This window comes from Euleptes europaea, chromosome 11 (genome assembly GCF_029931775.1).
Source record: "Euleptes europaea isolate rEulEur1 chromosome 11, rEulEur1.hap1, whole genome shotgun sequence".
NCBI classification, from domain to species: Eukaryota; Metazoa; Chordata; class Lepidosauria; order Squamata; family Sphaerodactylidae; genus Euleptes; species Euleptes europaea.
In genome coordinates, this window is record NC_079322.1 from 6,341,070 (window position 1) to 6,358,887 (window position 17,818).

The following is a 17,818-nucleotide window of genomic DNA, read 5'->3' on the forward strand; positions in this document are numbered from 1 at the left end:
TGGTGACAGACATCAACCTTAACAAATGCCATTGTGCTATTTCAATGGTTTTTAAATAATTTTAATTCTCATATAGCGCTTCTAATAAATTATAGTTTCATTATTTATATATATTTTTTTCATCCCACCCAACCTTGGGTACCCAACTAATGTTGGTGCTCGAACCATGCCCAAGAGGAGATCACGCTACCTGTGGCCCTTTTGATACACGAGGACATCATTTGGTGTGAACAAAGAAAAATGTTTGTTTTCCATCTTTGGTAGGCCCAATTGAAAACCCAGATTTTTGAGGGCATCGGTTGGAAACATGCACACAGCCCTAGGCGCACAAAATGGTGACTGCGCGTTTCCAGAAGGCGGTGGGTAGCACCATCTCCCCTTACACATGTTTGAGTGCCAACATTGTAATGACCGAAGAGGGCTTTTGTCCGTACGTGCCCTTCCAACTGTATGCTAGGATCTGATATGTTCAGTGTGAACATTGTTTGCTTTTCTACTGTTTGTACCATGTGAAATTGCAGATGTGTGTTTTTTCTTTCAGTCATGAGGCTGTAAGATCATTGTTCCACACCCAGATGAGGTTGGTTGGTCTCGTAAGCATAATATTTCCCCTCTTGACTGCTACCCCTCACAGCCTGTTTTGACACCCAAGTCCTACAATTATAACAAGCTTTCGAGACGTCTGTTAGAGTAGTCTGTTAGTGTTCTTAACCCCTAAATGTACATTCCTTTCCTTTATACAAAGTCTCACTAAACTCAGTCCTTCTGTTTCACCCCCACCCCCTACACACACACACACACACACACACAATTTTTGTAGTGGATTAATGTTTTCATTACAAAAAATTATTTTAAAAGACAAAAGGAGCATGTTATATACAATCATATAAATGTGACATTAAACTTTAAAGAAAAGGCAAATAAATTCCTTGAGAAATCCAAAGATCCAAGCCGTTACATTTCTGTTTGTCTGTAACATTGAGAAGCATATGTACGGTTGTATAATACCATGAAATTTACTATTCCAGCACCGTACGAAAAGTGCTTATCCTTCAGCACACTGAGGTTACCATAATATGCAGACAACCGTGTGCTAGCCCCAGATCATTTACAACCAGTCTCTTAACGGGGAATAGGACTGTCTCCTTTCATTAAGAGGAGATACACAGCAGAACAGTAATAATTTATGTGCATATAATTTCTACATCTGTTTTCTCAGTTCTGGCCTTCAAATATCCCTGCATGTCTTTTCCCCACCTTTGTCTGAAAACTATATCTTATATATTCTGGCTCAGTTTTTGTGGCTGTCTCTTCATCGTGTCGTCACTCCTTGCTCGAAGTACCTGTTGGTACTACCTAATGTTGGGATGAGAATGTTTTAAGACGACAACATTCCTGACTACCACCTCCCCTTCCTTCCCTGGCAAGCCCACCCAGCCTTCCTGGCATGTGTTCTGCTCGATCCTTCTCTCACAGCAGGGGAGTCCTGTGACATAACAACCCACAGGGATTTTGTGGGCCCTTAAAGACTTACCAGGCATGCTTCCACTACCTGCTTTGGTGGGCTACAGCCCCCCTGGCCTGATGCATGACAGCAGTGCACCCTGGTCCACCCGGTGTCCCCTTTGCTAGGACAAGAGGCTGCCTGAAGGCCTGGCTGACCCTCTGCAGCCTCTGGCAGCCATTAGTCAAGGGGCCAAAAAGGAGGGCTTGCATTTGAGGTGGTCCCAAGGGTGAGGGCTGTCCGATACTGATCCCAAGGAGACAAGTCAGCTAAGTACTTCTTCATAAAAATGTCTTTTTTTAATTAGAATATAATCATACAAATCACTTTTAAAACTGACGTACTTTCAAGTCCAACTGATTTCAGTGGAAGAGAGTTAAGCGAGGACTAAATGCACCATTTGTAGGTTTATGTGCTGACAAATTTGTAGGGCACTTTAAAAATCCATTTCTAAAGGTGAAAAACTGCTCCTGGAAGAGGGCTGTTGGGGAGATGGGGTTATGGCTGGAAGGTCAGGAGTCACCCAGCACTCTGCGCAGATGGCTTCTGCTTCCAGCTGCAGAAGGGGTTTCCTGTGTGTGCTTTACGATGGAAAGGAATAAGCATGACTAACAACAGTGTGGTAAGGGAGCGTCCGGGTCACAGAGGCCCATGTTTTTGGGTCTGTCTGGTCACAATCTAATATCTTATTCATGCGATGGCTGTGAGTAGATGCATTAGCTCAAAGCAAAAGCCAGAAACAAAAGCCATGTAATACTTTTGATTTAGACCATCCCAAATGACAGCTATCCAAGCTTCACAGTTCTCCAGAACTCTTGGCCAGGCTTGACGTTAAAGTGGGGCGGGGGGAGGAGAGGGAAAGATGTCTCAGGCCACAGGGCTGCCGGCTCTAGTTTGGGAAATTCCTGGAGATTTAAGGGTGGAGCTTGAGGAGGGTGGGGTTTGGAGGAGGGACCTCAGTGGGGTATAATGCCATAGACTTTACCCTCTAAAGCAGCTGTTTTCTGCATGACAACTGATTGCTGTCGTCTGGAGATTATCTGTAATTCTAGACCCCACACAGAGGTTGTACTTACACCCTAAGTAATGCCTTGTCTCTCCAGCATCTGTCATTTTTGCTTCTTCCTCCTGAAAGGCCAAGGGTACAACCTGACATGATCACCCTCCTCAGCATGGTGTAGTGGTTAAGAGCGGTGGTTTGGAGCAGTGGACTCTAATCTGGAGAACCGGGTTTGATTCCCCACTCCTCCACATGAAGCCAGCTGGGTGACCTTGGGCTAGTCACAGCTCTCTTAGAGCTCTCTCAGCCCCACTTACCCCACAGGGTGTCTGTTGTGGGGAGGGGAAGGGAAGGTGATTGTAAGCAAGTTTGATTCTTCCTTAAGTGGTAGAGGAAGCCGGGATATAAAAACCAACTCTTCTCCTCCCTCCTCTGCAAAAACATTTCTCCCCGCGTTAAACTCCCTGCTTAGCACACCAAGGAGAAGGATGCAGCCAAGCCATTTGGATCTGGACAGGGAAGTCCCCCTTCAAGGGAGCAGTTTAAAAGAAGCCAGCCTTTCCCTGCAGTTTGAAGTGGTATAGACTATTTTGCCTCAATTCTGCAGACCAAAGACCGTGCCAGTGAATAGGAACTGGGGCAAGCCTGAAACCAAGAGTCTGCGCAGATATCTGCTGCTTTGTTTTCCTAACTGGGAGTTCGGTCAGCGCTGCATGTGAAGGAACGCCCCGTCCCCTCCCCATGACACATGTTTTCTACTAGAGAGTAGCTCTGGGTCTGCTGCCCCAGGTGTGTGATCCTTTCCTTGTAAACGGGCAGGATCTTAACAAGGCACATTCTCGGTCCTTCTCAGCCCCTGTCTTAGGACTCCATGAAAGGATTTGAGCCACCCACGCTGTGGCGTCTTTGAAGCTAAGCTGGGACTTCATCCCAGCCTAGGTGGGACCCCCACAAACGCTGTTCCGATCGTTCCAATGAAAAGTGGGTTATTTAAGTATAAAGTAATGAATAAAAAGGATAGCTTTACCTGCTGCATGTCCTGCTTAGATGGGCAGCTGCTGAAATGGTTTGCACTCAAAAATATACTATTCAGGTTTGCTTGGCATCATTCTGCAGGCATGGGGAAACCTCCAAAACCTCTGAAGTATGGCTAATGCAATGGCCCTAGAGGAGAAGGTTGGGGTGGTATTTCCCATGGTGCGTTGCAGTAGCTTAGTGAAGTGCTTGAAATAGAATTATTTCCGTCATTAGAAATACATTCTTGTTGACTGGAAGCATAGAAGCCTTTAGGCAGGACTTCTGGGCAAGGCAGCGTCCCCCCCAAGATCCTTTGCCGGCAATGGCTGTAGGAGACCTTTTTAACAAGAAAAAACAGGGATGGAAATGGACATCTTCTGGACATAAAGTACGCTCTCTACAGCAGAGCTACAGCTCCTTCCATAATCTCTGAGGGACAGAAACAACCACCAAAGTGCTATACCACCCTCAGGGAGAGCGGCTGCCCTTGTTTTAGCTCTTCATGCTCTGAGCACTTTGGGGTTTATGGAACGGGCCTGGAGAATGGTCTGAAGGCCCCATATTCCTCTCAGGGAGAACAACAATCCTACACGCTAAAAATAGGGCTGCCATGTTCCCACTGGGGGGTGGGGGCAGGGTTCTTCCCCTTCCAGCAGGCCTTCTTCCCACCATTGCTCAGGTGGGTGGCAAGAAAAAACTGGGGGGAAATTGGAAACCCCCCCTCCCCACGATCACCGGCATTCCAATGTGCCGGCATCACTTCTGGCGTGACTGGATGCGACCTGCTAGCATTCAGTCAAGATTGTATGGTTAAACCATAGAGTTTGGGCTGAATATTAGAGTGTCACTGGTGAGATGATGACATCGCTTCCAGTTGTGCCAGAAGTGATGTCAGCGCAACCCTGGGAGAACAATAAACCTGAACCCTGCACGCTCTAAGCACTCTGGGCCTCCTTGAGCTGGCCTAGAGAGCTTCAGGCCAGCTCACCTGGCGATAGGCGTCCACCTGTGAGCCACACGCAAGCTGTTCTGAGCTCCTTGGAGGACTTCAGGAGTGACCGCACGACCGCACGCATTCCCAGGGAACTTCAGGATGAAGCTTCCCGAGCATGAGATGCGCATCGGAAGCCGATCCCAGTGTTGCAGTTTTTGGGGGGGCCGGGAGGACGTGTTCAGCAGCAGCCACGCCACGGTGCTCTCTGCTCAGGAGCCATTTGAAAGAAGAAGAGAATGTGGCTTTGTGAGTGAGCAAGCGGAAGCGGTGGGGCCCTCCATGGATGAGGGCACTTTCACACATGCTGAATAATCCACTTTCAATCCACTTTCAATGCACTTTAACAATCGTTTGCAAGTGGATTTTGCTGTTTTCAAAGGGTTTCCGGAAAGAATGATTACTCGGCTCTTTGAAAATGGTTCCACAACCAAACGGGGGGAAAAGGTGCGGTGAGTGCTGAAAATGCGGGGTTTAAAAGGCCTGGAAAACGTTTGGGACACTTGGTGCGGTAAACCTCAATGTAAAATCCAGCTGTGAAGTACGTTGAAAGTGCATTATTCAGCATGTGTGAAGCACCCTAACTCTCTGTGAATGTGGGGGGGGGAGGGTTGGGGTCACTGGGGATGTGGCGGGGAGGTAGTTGTTAATTTCCTGCATTGGGCAGGGGGTTGGACTAGATGACCCTGGTGATCCCTTCCAACTCTATGATTCTATGATTCCATTGGAGCTGTGGGCGGTAGGGCTGCTAACTCTAGGTTGGGAAATACCTCAAAATTTGGGGTGGTGGTGGAGCCTGGGGAGGGTGGGGTTTGGGGAGGAGAAGGGCCTCAGCAGGGTACAGTGCTCCTCCGGAGAAGCCATTTTCTCCAGGGGAACTGATCTCTGTCATCTATAGATCAGTTGTAATTCCATGAGATCTCCAGCCACCACCTGGAAGCTGCCCACTCTAGCGAGTGCTCTAGACAGGACTGTGTGTTTGCTGCAGCTCTACAGAAGCAGAGAAATATTATAGGAAGTTGCACTGATAGCAGAATTCGGCTTCCTAAAATCCCCTTCTTTCATTTAATAAAGCAACTAGTGAAGACCTTACCATTATGTCTGGAACATGTGTGGACTGAAATCTCAGAGGCTGATGAACAAGCTAACCAGTGGCAAGAAAGTGGGGCCCTGAACACCCCCTCACTCCTCTCCAAGGCTCGTGGAAGCATAAGACGTTGTGTAGAAGAGGGGGAAACCTTCCTACAAATAAATCATGCAAAATAAGAGAAACCATGGACATTTGTTTCACTTGAGCAATTACTCGGGTAGCAGAACTGAACTTTTCTTGTTGCATAATTTACAGAATTCAGAATTCATTTCATTGTTGCAGAATTTGTAGGATTGCAGTATTCATGGTACAGAATGTAGGGTTTTTAAAAATGTAAACAGTTCTGGATAGTAGCCCTTTCTGGATAGGTACAGATCCATCAGGGATGTAATTCTTGACACAAGGCAGGCTGTTTTCATGATTTAGTCCTTTCTCTTTGCTTGTTTATATAACCAGGATAGAGCTACGTGCTCTGGGAAAAATCTCCCCGGGGGAAGAGCTGACTGTTTCGTATGTCGATTTCCTCAATGTCAGTGAAGATAGGAGGCAACAGCTGAAGAAGCAGTACTATTTCGACTGCACCTGCCGGCACTGCCAGGAAGGAATCAAAGATGACCTGATGTTGGCTGTGAAAGAGGGAGAGGAGAAGGTCAGTTCAAAGGCTGACGACAGCCTGCCTCCAAAGGTGAACCTCAACCCCCTTCCCCTTTTAGTCGAGAGCAAACGAGTTGATGAGTCTGGGCAGAAAGGTCTCTGAGCACGGAGCTGCAGACGAAATGCCTCGAGAGGTACCTGACAATGGGAGCTTGGACTATGATTACCACCTCCCAGGTGGTGGCTGGGTTCCAAAGTGCCTATTACAACTGATCAACAGGTGATAGGGATCAGTTCCCCTGGAGAAAATGGCAGCTTTGGAAGGGTAGACTCTATGGCCTTGCACCCCCACTGAGGTCCCTCCCCTCCTGAAACCCTGCCCTCCTCAGGCTTCACCTCAAAAATTTCCAGGTATTTCCCAACCCAGAGCTGGCAAGCCTAGCGTTGACTCTTGAAAGCATATGCCCCCTAAAAATCTTGTTGGTCTCTGAGATGCTACTGGTCTCGAATTTAGCTATTCTCCTGCAGACCATCATGGCTACCCTCTGCAACTGTCTAGAGGACTGGTGCTTTACGCTTTAAGGGAACTTTCCCCAGAGAGATGCATCTGCTGCACCTTGCAGAGCATTTGGGGGCATGTTCTATGGGGCACTGCCTGTTCACATAGAGGGCCTTCCAGCTCAGATGGGCTCATGGCTGCTTGGTGTGAATTGAGAAAGCACCTGAGAAAACATCTGAAGTTTTGGGGGGCCTCGACTTCAGTGGCAAGTGGGGATGGTGCAGCCCCACCTTAAGCCTGTGCAGGGGAGGCCTCATCTGAGGGGCTGGGGGCAGAGGGGCAGAAAAGGGCTCCTACGTGTGATCTCGCTGGACAATGTGCATTCCCCTCCTCATCCCCCCAGAACAAGCTGGCTTCAGGAAGGGCCAACGCACTGTTAACCACTGCCTGTCACTGCACCGTCTTGCCACAGATTGTACAAAGGGTCCCACCAAACAACTTTATGCAGCCTTTGTTGATCTTGTAGCTGCTTTCAATTCAGTCAACAGAGAAAGGCTCTGATCTAAATTGGCAAGCCCCAATATAGGATGGCCCAGGCTAGCCTGATCTCGTCAGATTTCAGAAGCTAAGCAGGGTCAGCCCTGGTTAGTATTTGGATGGGAGACCACCAAGGAACACCAGGGTTGCTGTGCAGAGGAAGGCTCTGGCAAACCACCTCTGTTAGTCTCTTGCCATGAAACCCCCCCCAAAAGGGGTCGCCATAAGTCGGCTGTGACTTGACGGCACTTTACATACACACACACACAATAAAGGAGCCCCGTGGTGGAGAGTGGTAAGCTGCAGTACTGCAGTCTAAGCTCTGCTCATGACCTGAGTTTGATCCCAATGGAAGTTGGTTTCAGGTAGCCGGCTCAAGGTTGACTCAGCCTTCCACCCTTCCCAGGTCGGTAAAATGAGTACCCAGCTTGCAGGGGGTAAAGGGAAGATGACTGGGGAAGGCACTGGCAAACCACCCTGTAAACACAGTCTGCCTAGTAAACGCCGGGATGTGACGTCACCCCATCGGCCACGAATGACCCGGTGCTTGCACAGGGGACCTTACCTTTATCTTTTAATATTGACAAACGTCTCTTGCACCTGATAAGAGAACTTTGTAGCAACTCATCGTCCAAAATTAGAGTAGGTATTTCAGGTTCCCTGACAGGCAGTATCTCTGTAGCTAGAGGTGTGAAACAGGGTTGGGTTCTTGCCCCCCTTCTTTTCAACCTTTACATCAACAATATCACCAAGAGGCTTTCAGGTTTTGACACGCACACACATACACACCTGGTCTTGGGTTACGGAAGATACCTATTTCTTCTGTATGCCGACAACATAGTTTTGCTGTCCTTAACTCCCATTGGTCTAAGAAGGTCGCTGTCTAGGCTCAGTGACTTTTGTAAAGAAGAGCTACTAAAAATTAATTATTCAAAGACTAAGGTGATGGTCTTTGGAAAATGGCAGCGAATTTCCTGATGGTCAATAGACGAATCCCCAGCAGAACAACATCGAACTTTTAAATATCTGAGAATCACTTTTAATAACACTCTTTCTTGGAAGGCACATCTAGAAATCATAACATCAGCAGCCCTCCAGATATTGGGGGCTATTCTGAAATTTTACTATACCAAAGGGGGTTTTCTGGTAGACCCTGCTATACAGCTCTTCCAGGGCAAGGTAATCACTCAACTCCTCTATGTCTTGGAAGTTTGGGGATGGAATGACGCTCTAACTGCAAACCTGGAGAGAATCCAAAACCTTATCTTGAAAAAGATACTAGCACTAGCTCCAATCACCCCAGCCGCTGTGCTGAGAGCTGAATTGGGCCATCCTGCTCTCAGGGCGTGTGTGCACCAAGCCCTGTTTAATTACTGGGACAAACTGAAGAAAGCCCCAGCAGGCCATCTTTCAAGCATCTATAAGCCAAAAAGACCCCTTATGGCTATCCAATTATAATAAAATCCTCCAAAGATAATCCGCCCGATGTTGTCTGAGGGGCCTCTCAGGCTGAATTTAACTGTAGGGCTCAGCTATACATGCACAACTGGGCTCTAGAGAGCCGAGAACCAAATGAACATCCTGGTACAAGCTACTTAAACTGGAACATTGTAGGTCGCATTACTTGTCCATGATCTCCTTTTTAAAACTACACTCAGCGCTTACATACATCCACTTTCAAGCCATGCAAACTGCCATGCTTGAAGGTCTAGCCCATTAAAGTCCCTCCCCTCCTCAAACCCCAACCTCCTCAGGCTCGACCCCCAAAATCTCCAGGTATTTTCCAACCCAGAGCTGGCAACCCTACATTAGACAGTTAAATATGGGAGCCTCTCTCTTTTTAATTAAACAAGTCTTAAACTGTTCTAAAAACGCAACTTTTATAGTGCCAATCCAGTTTTATAGTATCTTATTTTTATTGTCAATTCTTTATAATTGGCCTCATGCAATAAAACTGAACTGAACTAGAATAATAGAATCATATGACTCTGTCATTCTAAGATTCTATAAGTTCCCTCTCCCACAGCCTCTTTTTGACTTGTCAAGCCAGTCGCATCCTTGTTTACCTGAAAGTAAATGAAGTCCTTGGGCTAGTCACAGTTCTCTAAGAGCTCTCAGCCCCACCTACCTCACAGGGTGTCTGTTGTGGGGAGGGGAAGGGAAGGTGATCGTAAGCCAGTTTGACCTTAAATGGTAGAGAAAGTCAGCATATAAAAACCAACTCCTCCTCCTCCTCCTCCTCCTTCTTCTTCTTCTGTTGAACCAAGGCAAGAGACCCTTCTTAAGTTCATTTAGACGTTATCTGTTAAGAAACTGATTGTTGTGCTTGAATGTTCATTAGCCTCATTCACATGTTACAGTGAGCACGTTGATATCCTACCTGTGCATGTGTACATCTGTGTGGAAGAAAGATCCAGTGCATCTGCACTTTACAAATGAAACCGGGGACCAGCATGGTGTAGTGGTTAAGAGTGGTGTTGGAGCGGTGGACTCTGATCTGGAGAACTGGGTTTGCTTCCCCACTCCTCCACATGAGTGGCGGACTCTGATCTGGTGAACCCGGGTTGGTTTCCCCACTCCTCCACATGAAGCCCGCTGGGTGACCTTGGGCTAGTCACAGCTCTCTTAGAGCTCTCTGAGCCCCACCTACCTCACAGGGTGTCTGTTGTGGGGAGAGGAAGGGAAGGTGATTGTAAGCCGGTTTGAGTCTCCCATCAGTGGTAGAGAAAGTTGGCATATAAAAACCAACTCTTCTTCTTCTCTTCTAAATGTGGGGTTTCAACCACATGTCCAGTGAATTGCTCAACAAATAGATAAAGGGCCTTATCGTTGCGAGGACCAAGGAGAGGGCCAAAGTCAGCGTCAGCTTAATCTGGCTCCACCCACCATGTGTTGCACTCTTCAACAGCCCTTTGTCTTTTTCAGCCTTCCCAGGAGAAAGTGAAAGAGATCATCCAGTTCTCCAAGGACACTCTGGAAAAGATCAATAAAGCTCGGTCAGAGGGGATTTACCATGAAGTAAGTTAGAGGTCTTCTGCTGGTGCAGACCTCCTTCCAGATGTTTGAGAGGGTGCAGGAATGGGTGTTCCCATCTTATCTCCTTGGGGGAGGCATGGAAGCCCATGTGGGCTCCATCCCCTGAAGGGAGTTTCTGACTGAGGACAGCAACAAAGGGACACGTCTGACTCCGGCCAGCTGGGAAAATGCCCTCTCCGGAACACGTGAGCTTCCACGGGGCCCCCACCTGGTGCACCGTGGGCCTGGCAGGAGGCTATTTGTGCATAAGTGGACTAGCTCCTCCTCTCAGCCATGACGGGCACCCGGTGGAGGTGGCCCGGTGGACAGGACAGCTGGTTTTAGTCACCCTTCTGCAGTCGTGCTGGCTGGCTGAATTTCCCCGCGCATCCCAAGCAGGGGTTGTGGGGGGAGAGGAACTCAGACTGAGCGGAGCTGCTCTGAGTCTGGTGGGGAGGGCTGTGATCAGGAACCACTTGCCAGAGGAAGCCGGGTGACACTGCTTCCCACAGGGGCTTCTGGACTGCAAATTAGGTCTGCAAGACGCAAGGGGTTAATGAAACCAATGAATTAATGATGTCTTCAGAACAATTGTTTTTATGCTTATGCCCTTAATGCTAATGTTATTGATTAACCAACTAAAGGTCATACTTGACTAAAATGTCTTTAACCAGGTGACAGCTCTGAACTTTCCTACAGAGTTAATCAGTTTCCAGCAGAGCCTGGAAGCCATTTCACCCCCAAGGCTTGGGGGACCGGGGCTGGACACTGTCTGGGGGAGTTCTGAGGCAGACCCCCCTGATGTGAATGGGAAGGGGTGGGTGAGGCGGGTGGGGGCTCTGGCGGTGTGCATTCCTGCTTCTCCCGTGCCATTTTTCCAATCTCAAAAAGCACAGGCACAATACGAGTACCTACATTTACCCCTCCTGAGGCTTACAGCCCCCAAAGCCACGGCCATAACTCCACAGGTGTGTGTGTGTGCTCCCGTGGGTGTTTCCACTGTAGGGTTGCCAGCTCCTATTAGGAAATACCTGGAGATTTTTGGGGCGGAGCCTGAGGAGGGCAGGGTTTGGGGTGGGGAGGGACTTCAGTGCCATAGAGTCCAATTGCCAAAGCGGCCATTTTTCTCCAGGTGAACTGATCTCTTATAGGCTGGAGATCAGTTGTAATAGCGGGAGATCTCTAGCTACTACCTGGAGGTTGGCAACCCTATTCCCCTGCTAGCTATGTTATCTGACAAGGATACATGGTTTGTTCCTTATGCTGCTTTGAGGGTGTTGCCAGGCTCAACAAATGTGATTTATTTGATTTATAACCCGCTCAGGGCGGCTAACGACATCAATAATATGCAATAAAAGCATATACAATAAACGACATAAATCTATAATAAAACCAATCCCACTTCTGCTTCAATTAAAGTAATTAATACAGTTAATGTATATAGATGGTGCCAAACATAAAGCCTGCAGGGCCCAGCACTGGGATGGAGGGCAGCCAGGAAACTCTGATATTAAATCACTGATGACATAGACTGAAAAGTTCGAGTAAAGTTAGATTTGAGAGGCCAGCACTGATATTAAACCATTGCTGCCCTCAGCTATAAAACTGGCGGAATATCTCCCTCTTGCAGGCCCTGCGGAACGGCCTAAGGTCCCACAGGGCCCTGGTCTCATTGGAGAGGCTAGTCCACCAGGCAGGGGCCAGGGCAGAGAGTTGAGGACAGCCGGACACTCTTTGGGCCAGAGACCACCAGTAGATTGTTATTTGTAGAGCGTAGAGCTCTCTGGGGGACGTACCGGGAGAGGCGGTCCCACAGATACGATGGTCCCAGAACGTATAAGGCTTTAAGGTAATAACCTGCACCTCGGACCTGATCTGGTGCTCCACCTGGAGCTGGTACAGTTGGCCATCTTGTGCTGACACTATGTGAACGTCTCCAATTGCTGGAAGTCAGGACAGAAACAAATGAGAAGGGCGACTGCACCCAAAGCAGGCTTCCCGAGTTTCTGTCTGGGCTATACTTTGGCAATCTGAGTGCGGGTAGCTCTGAGGTTTGCTTTCTAAGGCAGATGCTGACACACTCCCCTATCATCACCTCACTGTGCACTCAATCAGACTGGTGTAGGAGGGACTGCGGTGCCTTTCAGGATGTGAGACATTTTCCTGGGACATTAGTTCTGGAAGGGATCAAGCTAGCATACATCCAAGGCAACCACAGGGTCCATTTTAGAGTGGATAGCTCAGGCTAGCCTGATCTCAGAAGCTAAGCAGGGTTGACCTTGGCTAGTATATGTATGGGAGACCTCCAAGGAATGCCAGGGGCATGACATGGGGAGGCAGGCAATGGCAAACCCCCTCTGAACATCTCTTGCGGGAAAACCCCACCAGGGGTTGCAAAAAAAAGTATGTCAATACTGCAGTCAAAAGAAGGGTTTCTCTGTCACTGTTATTCCACTCTGGAGCAAAAGTGTTATTTTTCTATGGATTCCATGTGCATTTATCCTTCTGAGGATTATTGACTGGGTTTAATAGTTGTCCATTTAAATGACCTTATGTTTTATGGTTTTATGTTATGAGCATCCACTGGCAGGTCTCTGAAGAGGCAGCATATAAATGTTTTAAATAAATAAATAACATTCTGAATGTATGTGCTACTGATGCTAAAGGTAATAGACGTTGTCACAGGTATGCGCTGTAGAGGTAGAATGTTTAGTCGTGTGCATCTGTTTTCATTGTGTTTTCTGTGATTTTCCTAGGTTGTGAAGCTGTGTCGAGAGTGTTTGGCGAAGCAGGAGCCCGTTCTGGGAGACACAAACATTTACCTGCTTCGGATCCTCAGCATCTTGTCTGAAGTGCTCTCTTACCTCCAGCTCATCGAAGAAGCGGCTGGCTACTCTAAGCGCATGGTAGAAGGTTACATGTACGTGACAAAAGTGTCCTTTTCTGGCTGCCCTTCAGCAGTGCACAGTATTGAAGGCAACATTATCTGAGAAAACTCTCATTTTCATACTACTAAAATGCCCGTCACGATGACAGTGATGCATGTCGCTGCTGTATTGCAGGAACACCTGGATGTGTGTACAATGCATACACAGATGTGTTCTGTATCCCCCCCCCAAAAAAAAACCCCTCTGCCACAAATGTTTGAGTAAGGTGCCCTACTGACACAGGCAGGTCTACCCAGAGTCAGGGGTGGTGGCAAAGTCGCCTCAAAGAGCAGCACAATATTTCTTCTTATTGGAGTAAGTAGCAACCCCTCATTGAGGTGGAATAATGTCCTGGGTCACACCCCTGCTGGGAACACCCCTGCTGTGTCAGCAAAACCTGCCCCAGGAGCCTGGCGAGACCCCCGCCTGAGCAGGAGGTGTGCCCCTGTGCTTTCTCCGCCCCCCACCAGTCGCATCTCAGATCACATCCTGTTCTCTTTATCCTCAGAGAAGGACTGTGGGACGGCGTGTCCTTACCTGTGCCGGTCAGGATGTGCTGCTAGAGTATGCCGGGTTGTTGGGAACTGGCTTTTGTAGATCTCCCTGTCGGCTTGCCCATCCATCCATCCATCCATCCATCCATCCATCCATCCATCCATCCATCCATCTCTTTATTTATTTTAAAATATCTATATCCTGGCTTTCCTCCTGAAAAATCAGGCAGTGTACAAACTGCACACGTGAATTGGCATCCTACCACTGACTGCCTCCCATGATTCTAGAGGAAAATTTTGGAAAAGATCTCTAAACAGCTGCTGTCTTCCAATGCTTTCTAAAAATCGTGAGTGCGGGAGGGTGTTTTCATGAGCTTCTTTGATAGCCCATTCCAGACTCCTGGAGCTCTGGCTAGCAGGCCTGTACCTGGATGCAGATGGATGGGATTGCAGGGGCAGGTGGGGAGGCAAAATGCCCCTAGAAAGGCCTCGCTTGGCCCATGCCCAGCCCCGCCCTCCCTGAAGGAGGGGGGGAGGAAGAGCAGGCCTCCCACTGGCCATGGGGGGCGCTGGCTGGCAGGCATTGGGGGCCGTTCTTTGCATCAGTCCAGCGAGACCTTTTCTGGTGGCCCTAATGTAGGGTTGCCAGCTCCGGGTTGGGAAATACCTGGAGATTTTTGGGGCAGAGCCTGAGAAGGGCGGGGTTTGGGGAGGGGGGGAACTTCAATGCCACAGAGTCCAATGGCCAAAGCGGCCATTTTCTCCAGGGGAACTGATCTCTATCGGCTGGAGATCAGTTGCAATAGCGGGAGCTCTCCAGCTAGTACCTGGAGGTTCCAACAAAAAAGAAGGCTCTGTGCTGTGAAGTAAGTATGGGTAAACAAGAACAGCACACAAATATAAATGCAAATTTTATATAAAGTGTCAAAAAAGTGCTCATGAAGTGACAAAAAGCAAATAAATATGTACAATATATACAATAGGATATGCACAATGTAGATGAAAAAAGTTGTTCCAGCAAACAAGTAATCACAATGTAACAGGTTTCAATCCAACAGGTAAGGTTTTTTTTTAAATACGTTGAAATTTCCTAATAAAAATAACTTTCTCAACAGAAATCAATAGTAAAGCTGGAAAACAACAGGCAATAACTCCATAGCTATAGATGATGTTCCAGGACATGTCGTCTAGATTGTTCAACCACGTTTCGCTATGGGCTTCATTACCAAAAGTTCAACAGGAAATAATAAGGATGTGAACCATAATAGGTGCCGTCTCGTAATGGACCAGAGTTACTTCTTTGTAGGTCTTAACTCTGGTCCATTACGAGATGGCACCTATTATGGTTCACATCCTTATTATTTCCTGTTGAACTTGTAGCTGATGAAGCCCATAGCGAAACGTGGTTGAACTACCTGGAGGCTGGCAACCCTACCTTAATGGCCAATCCACCCCTGCAGGAATAACCCCAAACAAAGAGCAGTGGGAGGAATGAAGCTTGCGCATGGTTCCTAGCAGCACAGGCTGGCCTTCAGATAGTTGAGAGCCAGCGTGGTATAGTGGTTAAGAGCGGTGGTTTGGAGCACTGGACTCTAATCTGGAGAAGTGGGTTTGATTCCCCACTCCTCCACATGAGCTGCGGAGGCTAATCTGGTGAACTGGAATTGTTTCTTCGCTCCTGCTCATGAAGCCAGCTGGGTGACCTTGGGCTAGGCACACTCTCTCAGCCCCACCTACCTCACAGGGTGTCTGTTGTGGGAAGGGGAAGGGAAGGCGATTGTAAGCCGGTTTGATTGTCCCTTAAGTGGTAGAGAAAGTCGGCTTATAAAAAACAACTCTTAAACTTCCCCCCTCTGCCTCCTTTTCCTGCCTGACCCTCCCTGTCTCCCTTGCTTCTCCCCAATGCATCCACACCCCTCTCTGCTTCTGCCTATTCAGCACCCTCACTCAGACATCCAACTCCCTGAGCGCTGCAGCTTCTCCATGCAGAGGGGATCTAAGGAGGCCCATTCTCCTCCCAGTAGTGCCCACCGTGGCGGGCAGGAGAGGTGGGGGATCGGTTACCCTTCCTGCCAGCTGTTGTCGATGGGGTGCAACCGGACCTCTTCCTTCAGATCCGACCCTCCCCAAATGCAATTTTGGCAATGCAGACCAGTAAAACGGCTTCTTTTGTACCTCAGGAAACTTTATCACCCCAACAATGCACAACTTGGGATGGCCCTGATGAGAACCGGGGTGACGCATTGGCACGCCGGCTTCATTGAAGTGGGGCACGAGATGCTCTGCAAGGCCTACGCCGTTCTCCTGGTGACGCATGGCCCCTCCCACCCCATCACCAAAGACCTGGAGGTAAGGGACGGCAGGGACGGCAGGATGCTCCAGCTGGTGGCTCTGGTTTGTCGTTTATGTGGTGAATCTCTGAAATATGCCAAGATGAGTTCCAGCATAGCAACACTCTTCCTGATTCGAATTGTGTGCTTGCAGCTCAGCTGAAGCTTATGTGAGCCCCTGCCGAGATGACGCCAGGAATCCAAGCAGCAGCTTGGGCTGCCAGATTTTCAAAAAACATAGAAATAAAATAAAGCCTGTAGTGCAAGAAATGCATTCTGTCAATTTCAAGACTGGCCGGATCTCAACCTTCTTTAGAAAACAAAAAAAGCTCCCTAGCCCAGTAGCTGCAGCTCTATGCCTGAGGTTGTGAGTAGGCAAAGGGGCGGCTGAATAAGGTGTCAAGCCCTAAGGGTGGGGCGGGCCTTCTGTACCCTGGCCCCCGCAGAGCTCTTTTTGAGCAGCCGGAGTATAAATCACGCTGTGGTGGGTAACTGACGGACCTCATCCCGTTTGGCCTCTTCGGACACAGAACACGCAGCCCCAGGGTGGGACAGGTAGCAAACGGCAGCAGCAAATCAAGGTTTTGGAGTGATGCACTAAAAGAGCTGTGCAGGTTGCCCATCCGTTTCGGGGTAGAGTTCAAATGACTAGTTCTTAGGGCCCTAGACTGCTGGGGGCCAGGGTACTTCGCGCACCACCTCCTCTCCTGTCCAGCCCACCAACCAAGACCTTCATCACAAGACCTGCTCTCGGCTCCCGCCTTCAGAGGTGAGGCGTGTCAAGCAGGGCTGTTTCCGTGGTGGTGCCCCATCTGTGGAATGCCACCCCCACACACACACACACTTGAGGCTCATGTGGCACCTGCTTGATTCTCTTTTATGCACCAAGCAAAAAAAAAAAAAAGTTTCACTCTGAGAGGTTCCATCTTTTAAAATTGTTTTTATGCTTTGCTTCTAGTCTGTGAGCTTTTTTATGGCTATCGTTTTAGGCTGCTAAATAAGTTGTGCTGTTTTATGTCCTAGCTGGCTGTTTTTATGGTTTGTGAAATGGTATTTTATATTCTGTTATTATGATTTTATCATATTTTACTTTGTGAGCCACTTCAAGCTGGTCTCTGAAGTGGTAGCAAATAAATAAACGCAGTTTGTTAGAAAAACTGAACATTAAGGCTGCGATCACAAGAATGGGATCACCAGGATCCTGCCAAGCCAGAAGATCGTTTTTTTCTCAGGCCTTTCTTTCTGTTTCCTTCTGCGCAGGCCATGAGAGTTCAGTCGGAGATGGAACTGCGCATGTTCCAGCAGAATGAATTTTTGTATTACAAAATGAGAGAAGCCGCTCTGCAGAACCAAAAGATCCAGATCATGCCTGAGCCCACTAACGAGGTTTCGCCCGGCCTCTTCCAAAAGAAGCAATAACCACCTCGCTTGCTGACCCCTCAACACCATCCCATTCCGGCCACACTTCGGGTCCTGAACAGGGAGGAAGCGGCCCGGCGAGAAAATAGCGGCATTTGGCTCTGAATGTCTGGACCTGTTAACGCTTGCTCCAGATTCACTTTCTCTACAGGTTCATGTTGACTTAGAAGTATTTCACAAAATACATCGAACGTTGTATGCAATAAAATGAGTATGACGACGCACAGCTCCCACATTTCTTTCATTTGGCACTGTTTCACGTATCCACATATATTACTCCCACTTCACACACGTTGAAATTGTGTGGCGGAAGGGCAGGGCAAACAGAGGAGGGGAAGAGGGCACGCACGGTGCGACAGTGCCCGAGCGCACACAGAGATTTTTCTCGGTTTCGGTAGCTC

At 48.4% G+C, this 17,818-nt stretch overlaps 1 protein-coding gene across 2 annotated transcripts in view; it reads left to right on the top strand.

Moving 5' to 3' along the window:
* Nucleotides 1-17,417, top strand: part of SMYD1 (SET and MYND domain containing 1) — a 34,500-nt gene extending 17,083 nt beyond the window's left edge. The window contains exons 5-10 of one of the 2 annotated variants that reach the window (XM_056857530.1): nt 542-580; nt 6,059-6,251; nt 10,158-10,250; nt 13,004-13,167; nt 15,849-16,017; nt 17,259-17,417. In XM_056857530.1, coding sequence (XP_056713508.1) covers nt 542-580; nt 6,059-6,251; nt 10,158-10,250; nt 13,004-13,167; nt 15,849-16,017; nt 17,259-17,417 — 817 coding nt within the window. The remainder of the gene's footprint in view (nt 1-541; nt 581-6,058; nt 6,252-10,157; nt 10,251-13,003; nt 13,168-15,848; nt 16,018-17,258) is intronic. The other variant, XM_056857531.1, reaches the window with a different exon arrangement.
* Nucleotides 17,418-17,818: the final 401 nt, after the last annotated feature.